This window comes from Pleurodeles waltl, chromosome 9 (assembly GCF_031143425.1).
Source record: "Pleurodeles waltl isolate 20211129_DDA chromosome 9, aPleWal1.hap1.20221129, whole genome shotgun sequence".
Lineage (NCBI taxonomy): Eukaryota > Metazoa > Chordata > Amphibia > Caudata > Salamandridae > Pleurodeles > Pleurodeles waltl.
The window spans coordinates 315,324,907-315,338,029 of NC_090448.1; the positions used below are offsets into that span (position 1 = coordinate 315,324,907).

A 13,123-nucleotide genomic window follows, 5' to 3' on the forward strand; every position below is an offset into this window, starting at 1 on the left:
ATAGAAACTTCTTGACCTCCACAACCTTCTCTTCTAAATTAAATCAAAGAGCGCAAGGGGGCTAGGTTTAGGTTTTGTTTGAGGTCCCGTTAGAATTAAGTTTAGCCCTTACCCTAAAATCAAGGCATGTTGTACTTTCAGCTTCATAGAACCTGACTTGGTGTGCACCTGGGAGCTTTACGAATTTATGTATTATTGTACCCAGTGTGTACCTATTCTCTCCAGGGTTTTGACTGAAATGGTAGGTTCGAGATTAGTTGTAAATTATTGGATAAGGTCGTGTCACAGACTATTTTCTAAGCAGGGAGCAGTCGTGTGCGATTCAATGGATGGATGACACTGCTGGATGTTTGTTGTGAGTTGATCAGGCGCGGCCCGTCCTCTAGGGCAGAGGGGCCACCCCCCCCCCACCTTTTGTCCTTCATGAAGAGTGTCTGTCAGGCTGAACAAAGGTCAGCCTGACAGACACTCTTCATATTCAGGTCAGGCAGCCAGGAGCAAACATGCGTGATTTGCGCAGACTACTGGCTGCCTGAACTGAACTTTGCTGGGCTGAGGAGGTCGCAGCTCCTATGGGCGTGACCTCCTCGGCTCAACAAAGGTGCCTCAAGGCCCTCCCCTGGGTGACGAGGAAAGCGTCACCCATTGACTTCGACCTGGGCGCTGCAGGTTTAAGCCCTGAAGCGCCCAGGACGAGTGTAAATCAGTGACACTTCGTCACAGAGTGGGGTGGGGTCAGAAGTCTCACTGACCCCATCCAACTCTATGACAAGGCTGAAGGTAAGGTCAGTCAGTGAGGGAAGGCAGCAGTCCCAACCCTCCTGAGACCTCTGAGGCTGAAGGTAAGTGTGTGTGGATGATCTTTTAAAATGAATGTTTGGTGCGTGCATGTATGTTTGAATGTTTTGAGTGTTGTTAATGGATGTGTGTGTGTGAAAGAATGAGTGTGTGTGTGTGTGTGCGATCTTTTAAAATGAATGTTTGGTGCGTGTGTGCATGTTTGAATGTTATGAGTGTTGTTAATGGATGTGCGTGTGCGTGTTAAAGAATGAGTGTGTGTGATCTTTTAAAATGAATGTTTGGTGTGTGCTTGTATCTTTCAATGTTATGTGTGTTGTTAATGGATGTGCGTGCGTGTGTGTGTGAAAAAATGAGTGCGTGTGTGTTTCTGATCTTTTAAAATGAATATTTGGTGCGTGCGTGCATGTTTGAATGTTATGAGTGTTGTTATTGGATGTGCGTGCATGTGTGTGTGAAAGAATGAGTGTGTGTGTGCTTCCTGACTGCCTGCCCCCCTCCCTCCTAAAGCTGCCGGCCGCCACTGGAGTTGATTACCTCTTGTAAGGTAAAGTGACAAATCATTTTGCATTTTCATAGGAAGACAGGGGACCTCGGGGTGGCAATAACAGTCACTGCTACGTATCCGATAGACCATCTCTTCTAGTGTGAACTAGCTGAAGACGGACAGGAAATGGATGAGCAACTTCTGAGGTGAACCACTGGCCTGGTGTACCAGCTCTCGCTGTTAGGAATGATGACTATGCACTGGCAGTGGGAGGTGCTTTTGAAACGTTGGTTACTAGGGGTATATGATGTGGTGGATGTTGCAGGATCATTTGCTGCTGAGGTGGTGTAGGACCACTGTGCATATGCTGACCATGCGTTCCGGATTTGCAGGGACAGTCCTGGTTTTTCGCCACCTGCCCTGGCAGATTTCGGCAAATTTGGCTTATGTCCTGGTTTTTAGAGGGAGTTGACTGAAAACAGTGAAAGTCACTATTGTAAGTGTTCTAAAGCTGTGGTAGTTAGAAGCTGTTATAAGTTACCAATTTAATTAACAGGTATGGTGCTTGTTTTAAAAATTACATTTTATTTGTTTTCATGGTGCCTGTTCTGTATTCCTATGCTGATGAGAGCTGTCATTATGCTCTGCTAGGTTGATGTGAAATTGTAGTCCTTCTATTTTTGCAAAATGTACCGGTTTTTGGTTCTCAAGATCAGCTCACCCTAACTGTGCACTATCTGTAGTGTTCATTGATTAGCTGTGCCATTGGATGCAAAGTAATAGTACTGCCAGAACTGGATGTTTATAGTGACTGTAAAGTGTGTATATTAAGAATCCTGCATTTATGTAATGTCTATATATCAGCATTTGGGGATGGCAGAGGAGTTGTGACAGTAGTGGTTGTAGCTGTATTTACATTTATATAGCGCTTCATACCTCTGTCGAGGCACCCATGCCCCTTAGTCAACAGGCTGCATGATACGCCATATACAGGGCTCAGTCATAAGAGTTCTGCATTGCAGTGTGGCCTGGGTAAGAATCGGTTTTGTTATGCAAGACTGAACAGAGTGATGCCCTTATACAAACATGGGTTGCTGCGTCTTTACGTACAAGCATATAACGGACATATAGTGGAAGAGGGGTGATAGATGGAACACTTGCACTTTAAATTAAGTCATAGTTTTGTTTTTGACTGTGTCCTATGTGGGAAATGTTTTAGTGTGAAGCGGATAAGTAGTAAAATGCATTCCTCTTGTTACTGAGTTTCAGTGGCGTAGGTTCCTTTAGTGCAGAAGGTGTAGTGGCACCAGGGCCCAGAGGCCTGAAGGGCCCACTAAACCCTGATTATTGTTGTATTTCACAGTTCAAAAGTGGTTGTGCTGCCATTTCTTTCCTTGCACTAGTGGCCAGGCACACTGCCTTCGCCACTGCTGAGACTACGCAGGAGCACTTTTATGTGGAGGGAGGCGAATCAGACAAAGAGAGATGGTTGGGTAGAATAAATCGCCTTGCACCCCGGAGAAGGAACGGGTTCTGCTTCCTGGGTGGGTTTGAGGGATAGGGAGGAAAACCACTGTGATGCACTAATTGCAGACTCAAATAAATGCTTTAAAGAGTCCATCCAGGAAGGACAGGAAAGCAGGCGGGGGAATGCTCTGGATTACAGGCATCCATGGATAATGCCCCTAGGGTTCATCCATCAGTAAGAAACGGCAACCATCAGGCATGCATTGATTATAGGCCACCATGGTAACTGATACAAAGAGTCATTTAGGAGCAAAAGAAGGGTAACCAGAGCATGCACTCTACGCAGGCAGCCATGGTAGATTATCTTTATAGGCAAGCAGGTGCAACTGGTAGGCATCCTCCAGGCAGGCACTCTAAACATGGACCAACTGTAAACCTCTAAATAGACAATCTAGCAACGCAACTATGTAAACAGCAGGCAGGCACTACATACAAGCACCAACTGTAAACATCTAGATAGACCATCCAGCAAAGCAACTATGCAACCAGCAGGCAGGCACTATATACAAGCAGCAACTGTAAACATCTAAATAGACAATCCAGCAATGCAGGGGAAATATTACTTACAACGTGGCAAATACAACGAGACACATTTGCCGCGATGCCGTCACCACGCTTGCCAAAACAACGACTCCCTCTTTCTCTGCCTTAACCACGCATGTGGTGAACAACGCACATGCGTGATTAAGGCAGAGAAAAAGGGAGAGTGCATCTGGAGAGGACCCGGTCAGGTAATGGGGCCTGGGGGAAAGTTTTTAGGGGTATTGGAGGAGGTAGAGTTATTTCTTTTTAGGGGGCCGGGTGGGGTAGTTATTTTTTTTAAGGGTGGGGGTGTCAGGGTAGTTATGTTTTTAGGGCAGGTTGGGGACAGGGTAGATATGTATTCAGGGCAGGTGGGGATGTCAGGGTAGTTATGTTTTTAGGGCAGGTGGGGGTGTCGGGTAGATATCTTTTTAGGGTGGTTGGGGGGGTGGCACGCTAGAACCACACATGCCGTTCCCACACATGCCTTTACTAGGCATGCTTTTACAACTTAAAATCGTTGTAAAGGCATGCGTGGTAAAGGAATGCATTGAAAAAACACATTTGTTATACCGTCCACATTGTTCAGGCATGTGTGTTTTGCGCATGCAATATTCCATCATATATCCACAATGCAGCTATGAAAACAGCAGGCAGGCACTACATTAAAGTACTAACTGTAAACACCTAAATAGACAATCCAGCAATGTAGCTATGGTAAACGCTCTTTAGTTTCCCCAGCACTGACAGAGGAGAAAACAACAGCCATGCTCTGGTCACAGGCAGCCAGACCTCTGTGGTCAATTTGGAGACCTCAAAGAGAAGAAACTAGACAACCAGTGGAAGGAGACATATGTGGCAAGAACGCCACAGCCTAATGAACAGATCCTACACGTCACATCCATGTTTTCATCACTGACATTTAGAAGTACCTGACTGATTTTATTACTTACTCACTAGGGTGGATGTTTTATTAAGCCAACGGAGAAGCACCAGAGGACCAGCCACGAGGAACGCACAGGTTACTTACAGGCAGACTCAATGAACATTTAGCAAATGACGTAGAAGTTCAGGACGTTAGGGATGGTATTAGAGAGTGTTAGAGAGGGGGCAATGTGGGAATTCGAGAGAGGGTGGGCTCTGGTAAATAATATTGAAGTGGTTAGTTTATAAACTTAATAGAAGCTTTGATGATAAGGAGCTCTGCAAGAGAGGTAGTTGAGGTTAATTGCACAGGGCAGCAGAGGCATATATGGAGAGCAATGTAATAGTGCCAGCTGTGGAAGAGGATGGAGGAAAATGATGCCTGGAGGACTGTACAGAAGAGCTCACTATTGGGATAAGGTAGGTATTATATCAGTGGAGAATGCTAACTTAGGGGGATTCTAGTTCAGAACTGGACAGGGTGAAGGTTTGAGAAAGGAGCATGACCATCTTTTAGAACTGTTTGAGACATAATACTCACTTCATCTGCTTGACAATTGTACTTTTTCCGGACTCACCAGCTCCTAAAAGGAGAAAGATAAGAACATGAACAAGATGCATCCAGATGACCAGTTCACAATAGCAAACTCAGCAACTATGTACATGTCTAACATTAACTCCTCAATCTTTAGCTGTTCTATATTTGACGCTCTACAACATGGATGCCGTTTCTGGTTGTAACAGAAGTGACAACCCTTTGCTTTTGTCCCTAAAATGGCACAGGAAGTGACCTATTCTCTGTGACATTGGCAACATCATAGAGTATATATTTCACCACAATGGTAAGAAGTGACATCATGTGACATTCTTCAGTATCTGGGTTCCCTTTCCCATATGGGCTACAGAATGTTGTATTAATTGAAGCACACTTTCAAATGCATCTGCACATCATAGCCAGGGGTCACAAAAGCACTGCCAAGGGTAGAACCTCTGATGATACCCTAATTACTTGAATCCTCTACAACTAGCAAACAAGATGAGCACAAACTTCCAGCACTACAATATTTCAGTGGGGTAACTCATTTTACAGAAGAAGAAATCGCAAATAAGGAATCCTTATTTGCGATTTCTAAACCACATGTAACAAGCAATTCCTTAATGCGAATTTGGCATTAAGGAATCGCTATTACCACCAAGTTGAACTTAAAAATGCAATTTTAAAATTGACATGTAACGCACACATGCCCCTTTGTCATGTGTGCGCCTTACATGTCCTGAAATATTTTTTTGGGTGCAGCAGAGGGGGCATCAGGCCCCCAGCGCCCTGGGGTTTTGCATTTCCTAAATTGCGAATTCCAGATAGGAATTTGCAATTTGGGAAATGCAAACAATTTGCAAATATGGGCCTACAGGAACATAGGTGCGAATGGGGTCTGTATCGCAATTTGCGATTCGGTAATTGCGATTCGGTAATAGCATTTGCGATTTTTAAGAAATCGCTATTACCGAATCGCAAATATGATACATTGCATTTTGCGAATCAGAAATAGCGATTTCTTAAAAATCGCTATTTCTGAATCGCAAATGCCTTTTTTGTTACATCTGGCCCATAGAGCATGAATTGTGTTTCGAAGAACCTTTTGAGACCTATCAGATTGAAGTCTTTATTTTCTAAATTAGAGTAGGGAGGCCTATCACTATCCACCAACGAAGACTACACCTACTTAGTAGGATGTAATCACCCAATAGTGCAGGCCCCAATGAAAGAAGAGTGAAAGTCATTGGTCAACAAGATTAGTTTTAGAATGGCTGCTAATGTCTCAGTTCTCCTCTCCAGTTCACGCAATCCTTATGCAGGATCCTTTACACAACCCCCTGAAAGATGGCATCCTATACACTTTCATTATTTATCATTTCCAGTTGGAATTCTGCTTCAGACATGTTCCTAACTAAGGGTTACAACAAATGTCATTCTGTTATGGGTCTCGATTCAATATTTACTGCAGAATCAAGCTGATAGCTCAGAAGAGCACATTTCCTCCCGGGGAAACCCACTGCCGCCTTTCCTTGAGCCAAATGTCACCCTAGTCTGCTTATATATCCGAGAAATCCCAGACCACTCTTAACTTACAAAAATATAAGTGTCATGGTCAAAACCAAGCTTTGGGAATCCATTACTAGAGATACAGAATGTTCGTTTTTGATCCACCTTATGCCTATTTATTCAACAAGCCTGAAATTCTTGTCTGTTTTTCTCACGTTTGCAGTTTCCTTTCTTTTTATTCCCAGATTTTTCCCTTTACCACTGTTTTCCTATTTTTCCCTTCACTTTTCACCCTGTCATTTGTGACTTTTGTTTTCCTGCTATACGTAAAAGTCGGATGATAAAATAAGTCCTTGTCCCCAGCACTGAGTGCCAGTGCTCACCACATGAAATCATTGGTGCACATTATATACTAATATCAGTCATATTGATCTCGATCTCTGTGCACATAGATTCTCTGTAGGATTTAGATGTTCTCTTTTACATGTTCCTCTTAATTTCTCATTAGAACTTGATATGGTTTCTGGTTTGCTTTCCAAAGTATAGCCAATGATAGGCATTCTGGACCCCCTGGCACCAAGGACTGTGTCAATGTGCCAGTCTGAGACAGAAAGCCAAATGGAGTGCAACCACCCTGCAACCCACTGAGCATTACTTGAGAGAAATGCATTCTAAGTAACAATAGATCCTCTGCGGTATCACGGGGATAGTTAGCAAAACTCAAATCCTTTCATCATGGCACGGCACACTCAAGCACACTAGGAAACCAAGATTATATTGATTTTAAAATCAGAAGTCCTGTTCTATTGCATACAATATGAATTGTAACAGTATGAAAACAAGCACAATAGTGGTAAACATACTTATCATGAGTGTGAAAAGTAAAAAATATTGTAAAATTATTATATCATTAAGCTTCTTTATAACAATATTTACAACCCCATTTCACTCTCGTCTAACTAAGCCAAACAAAAGCAACCCATTTCAAGTTTCAGAGTTGGTTCAGACCTGCTTTCTTCTTCTGAACAATAGAACCAGTGTTCAGCAAAGTAACAGCATCAGCTATTCTCAACTGCATTGGAAAGCAGGCAGATAACCACACCAAATGAAGGCTGGATGTGCCTCTCTGTAGCCTCTGATAAAGTAAGGTGATTGCAGTTCTGTATGGACCCCAACCTCAATTGTCTGATATGAAGTTCTTCTCTATCTCATTCCACTCTGTTCTTAGTTTATATATTATTTCTGTATATCGTTGAACATTTTCAGAATAAACAATTAGCAGAAAAGATCTGGCAGCCTTTCACTTAGTTGGGTTCTGTAAAACTTTGTTGACTGTTTAAAAAAAAAAAATAAGAGGTGAAGTTATCATCTTCTATAAAACCTTTTTCTGATTTCTTTCTCTTTTTTCACGAGTTCTTTCTCAATGCTCCTTTCTTTTCTTTTTCCCGTCCTCCTTCCTTTGTAATTTAGTTATCTCCTTTTTCTCCGTTACTTCTTTTTTCTGCATTCCTCCTCTCCTCTTCCATTGTTTGTTTTTTCTGATCCTTCTCCCCTTCTTATTTCATTCACTCCTTTTTATCCTTTTATTCAATTCTTATTTTCACTTCCGATTCTCTTTTACTCCTTTTTCTTCTTTCCTTTCTCTTGTTTCTCCTTTCCTTTCCTTTTTCTCTTCTCTTTTCTCATTTTCTACTTCTACTTCTTCTTTTTTCATTCTCATTCTCCATTCCTTCTCTGCTGTTCTTTTCCTCTTTTTTCTCCTTTTCTTCTTTGCTTTACTTCTCTTGTCCACCTTTCTGTTGCTCCTTTCCTCCTTTTGCCTTTTTTCAAATTTCCATCTTCTCTCTTTGTAATTTAATTCTTTCCCATTTGTCCTGTGCATTTTTTCTGCTGTTGCCTTTCTCTCCCTTCCTTTCTTTTTGCATAATTTGTTGCATCCTTCCCCCATCCCTTCATGTATTGATTTATGTTTCATTACCTCCTCACATGTAATGCCCTTGAGCATAGGAGCGACTGTGGAGATACAGTTACTTGTAGAGAGCTATGAAATATACATGTACTGGGCAAAATACATGAATGATGTTTCTCCTTGTAAATATATGTAAGAAAAATAACTTCCTGATTTTCTTCCTTGTGGACACGAATCAGTGAATTTCAGGTCAATCAGACAGGTAATGGAAGTATTTGTGGGCTTGACTCTCAAATGAGAGATGTGTCGTCCCCTGTATAGCAGGATAAAGAGAATAAAAAGACAATCAGACCTAGTCAGACACCCACCACATGGAGGTAATTTCTAAACAAGGATGAACAGATAAATCTGGTGCCTGAGAACCCCATAGGTCAACCTGTCCTCATATTACTCTGACGTAGAACTAGGGTTCTTCAGGAGCAGCGTTTGTTCTCTGAGTCTTATTTACCCTTATCTAATCCCCATACTAGGCAGTAGCTCAGGTTGGTTTTAATTTTTCAGAAGTAGCTTTCATGATAGGAAGGGCGGGAGAACTCTGGCATACATAGTTCAAAAAGGAGATACCTAGAATACAAAATATACAAAATATATGATGATCATAACACACTGTGCCATCTTACTTTTAGAGGAAGCACAATCCTGTCTCAAATGGGCTCCCACTCAACAATCTCCCTAGGGTTTTCTAAAGCAATAACCCACACACCATCTTGAATACACAGTACTAGCTCTTCTTTAGCATGCCTGTGTTTATGTTTCAGTCTATGTTCTGTTAGAAAACAGGTACTAGAAATAGGCTTAAATGTCCCTAACAGCATTTTACTTGAAAATCCTTGAAATCTTGGACATCAAAGAACATTGAACATCAGAAAGTGAAACAGATGTTTTAAAGTAAGCATGGTAGGCATGCGCAATTGAATTTAATTGATGTACACATTCTATGTAATACAACACATTCACATTTAACAAATTACAGCACTAAGGCTATTCCAGATAACATATGGCATTATACATCATATCACCCGATAATCTAAGGCAACGATTCTTTACTTTTTTGATTTCCATGGACCCCCTGTGAATCACAGTCTGAAGTCTGGGACCCCCACCTAAGTAATATCGATCATTTGAACCTCAAAGCAATACACAAATATACAGAAACAAGGAAAGATCATACAAATACACCATTAATTAAAAAGCAAAAATATAGATTAATCTACGTTTCAATGGGAAATTTACAGCTTTTAAAAATGTAGCTTTATTTTTAAAAGACAAAGTAATATGCTAGTCTCCAGAATAAACCTGTCTTCTTTGCTCCTAATGCATGCTCTCTTTTTGTTGCCGCATGCCGGTGTTCCTTCAATTGAGACCTCCGACAGTCCACACTAGATTCTGTTGCTGTACTACACTGCCTCGGCCAATTACAATAATGATACCAAGTGAATTTTTACCTAGAGATTTCAAATTTCTTTACATTTATATTGTGTTTTAAAACTTAGAATTTTAAATGTTGTTTTTTATGTATATGCAATGTAGTAATCTGTTGACATGATTATTTAAATTTATAAACAGTTGTGGACCACCTAAATAGGCTTTGTGGACCCCCAGGGACTATGGCTTAAGAACCACTGAACTAAGGAATTAGGCCTCCAGTTACATTACAATATTTGTATACAGTTTCAGCTCTCAGGTATTTCCTCATAGTCTATTACAAAAATATGTACAATATATCCGAGTGAACACGCATTAGAGTTATATTTATAAGATGTTGCACCTTTCCACTTTCCATCATCAAGCAGCTGATCATCTACCAGGGTGGCCACTACCTGTAGATTCTCACTGTCCAATAATAATCCATACCAAAAGGGATAGCTAAGTTAATTTTACAACAATGCCATTTGCCCAAGTTATAGTTACACGTCTGCTGTAGTCCTGAGTTGTAAACTTAGTAGGGTGTATGCAATTTTATGTACCCTGAAAGCTACACTGTTGAAGGTAAATGACCAATGGGGTACCCTGACTTAATAACAGTAGCTCAAGCAGGGAAATATACACAAAGTGTACACTTTCGTCCGAGAGTATTGTTACAACAATAACAGATCAGTCTAAATAAAATGTATATCGAGATTTATCAAGATTAGTAGGTCTACAGATATTTTTGACAATTGTTATTATGGGGTTATCAACTGTTCTGTATTGTTTCCAACACAGTTTTTAATAGAGTGTGAATGATGGGTGATTGAGTTAGGTTTGTACATTCCATTAGTGTATGTATTGGTCTTTTTGTATTTTGTGAATCATTTCAATACATTTTGATTTTTTTTATATCATGGATATTATCATAGATGTCATGTACTTATTTAGATTTCAATTAAGTTAATTAATTATTTTTCTAATTGGACATTAAAGTGTGATATAGCCATCTTCTAATCATTTGTATATATATTAGCACTAGACATACTTCGATATTTATTTATCTAAATTAGTTTTTGTTCTTCGAAAGAATATCCTACTTGCCATATCTAAAGTAGCTCATTAAGCTACACTGTTGAAGACATTTGGATGAGCTAACCCTAAGTACATACAGGTTGTTCTGTTAATGAGTACTTAAGAACAGGTTAGTGGGCAAGTATGTTATTATTGATGATATCATATAATTATGATGCTACTGGTGAGTTTATAGTGATGTAATTGTCGTTTTTGTGTTACCTGTAATATTATTTGTAATGTCAAGGGCAATGGATTGGTGGGAGGACGGACAATAAAGGATATATTGCTACTTTAATTGCCAAAATACCTGCCATTAGCCAATACTTTTTGATGTAAATAAAATATGTGTGTGTTTGTGTGTGTGTGTGTGTATATATATATATATGGTAGTTATAGTGAGGACATAAAAAATATAGACATCAAGGGACACGGATCCACTTGCAGTGGGTCCGCAGGTCCCAGCGAAAAGGAAGGACCTGATTGGCTGGCAACAACCTGACAGGAAAGATGTGGCCGCCATTTCGTCTGTCGCTTGGGCCGGGGAAGGAAAAATGAAAGTTTAAAACCGATAAGGGGTCAGAATACAGGTATCTTGGTCCCATAGGACACATGGAGGGGTCTCAGAGGGGCCCTTCATGGGCAAGAATTTGCACCCAATTTTTTGGAGGGGGCCTAAGCGAGGATCCGCGGATCCCCTAGGGTGCTCAGCGCGACCCCAGCTCCAGTGTACCTTTCCAATGGATCTGTGGATCCTAGGCACAATTAAAAACAAAAATACACCCACTCACACACAAAACCCCCGCCGTGTATGGTCAAAGGCCATGTGCTGTGTGGGGTTTGGTGCACGCGGGCTGGTTGTCCATGTGTGCGGCAGTGGTTGTATTATTTTACGTTTAAAAAAACATACAAATTCACTAAAAAAGCAAAGGTTACAGGGATGTTATAGTTAGGTTCACGTTTCACCCACACAAAACCATAGAAATTCAGGAGTTATAAATATACTTATACTTATCAGAAGAAGCTATAACTTGTGCCATCAGGTAACTTTAGGCCACGGGTTTTAGTTTCTTAACATAAGTATAACTATAAGTATAACTACAACTGCAAAATTTCTCTGGATCTGTGTGGGTAAAAAGTAAACCTAACTGTAATGTCCTTGCAACCTTTGTTTTCTTCAGGAAAAAAAATATATATCTATAGATAGATGGATAGATAGATAGATAGATAGATACATAGATAGATTTAATTAAAGGGTGAAACAGCCATCTCTCATCATCCATTAGTGTTTCATTCACATTGTTGTTTTAACCACCACAGCATACAGCATGGGGCACAATGTCAGCGCATTTCATCCATTGACTTACCTCTCTTTGAGTAACATTATTCTGCTCTTGCATAATGTGCACTTACACACAAAAAGTAGTCCTTTTGTACAGTTTTACAAAAAACATTCACAAGCCTTTGCAAAGCCACACATTGGTAGCCAACACCAGCCCTACTAGTTTTTACCAGTACTTGTTTATGTTTGAATTTTAATTGTAATACCACTTCCACTGTGGTTTTAAACCACATTGCATAATGTTGTAGAAACGATAGGAGCTGTGTATATCTACGATGAAAATAAAAGTACAAAATAGAACCAGCATCTCCTTGTTTCAAAGGTGTTCCCCATAGGAGATGGAAGATGTCTCAAATGTCTAAATATCCATTTTTGTACATTAACCAACCAGGGTGCCACGCACTGTACCACAGTACAATTGTATCCTGCTATGAACATGACCTGGAACACCTATCAACCACACAGCTAAGAAAAATGCCATCCAGAACACACAACTAATTCCATGGAACTTAGATGTCTACCATTAACGGACCTCAACTGATCTCACAGAATATATACTTGTACTATCTAATAATGTCTAACATAATCGAATGCATTAAGACCTGAACCCTTGAGAAACAGTCAACACCTCCCCTGCGGTAAAAGAGTGGCACAAATAAGCAACACTCGGCAGTTCCAATAAATCCAAGGACTTTATCATCAAGGATCACCCAATAAATCCCATCAAACAGAGACTTTTATAATTAAGCAATGTCCCACGGATCTGATATAATCACGGCCAGTACTACCAAGCAGCTATATGGTAAACATTATATAAAGCCAATGCACGGGACAATCATTAGATCTCACAGAACCAAGAAAGGACCATGCATGATAACAACAGATTCCACAGAAGAGAAGTCGGTGCTAACGACCAATGCTCAATAAATCTCACAATGTGAAACAAAGAGCCCTGCAAATGAAAATGTTTGAAACTGCTGTATACACATTGGTAGTCTAGGGTAGAAGGATTATGAAATCAGATCCTGA

The 13,123-nt window shown here is 40.5% G+C and overlaps 1 protein-coding gene across 2 annotated transcripts in view; it reads right to left on the bottom strand.

Moving 5' to 3' along the window:
- The window catches only part of GNAT1 (G protein subunit alpha transducin 1), a 104,632-nt gene that overhangs the window by 67,711 nt on the left and 23,798 nt on the right, over window positions 1–13,123 (bottom strand). For both annotated transcript variants that reach the window (XM_069206824.1, XM_069206823.1), the window contains exon 2: window positions 4,800–4,842. In XM_069206824.1, the coding sequence (XP_069062925.1) occupies window positions 4,800–4,842 (43 nt within the window). The remainder of the gene's footprint in view (window positions 1–4,799; window positions 4,843–13,123) is intronic.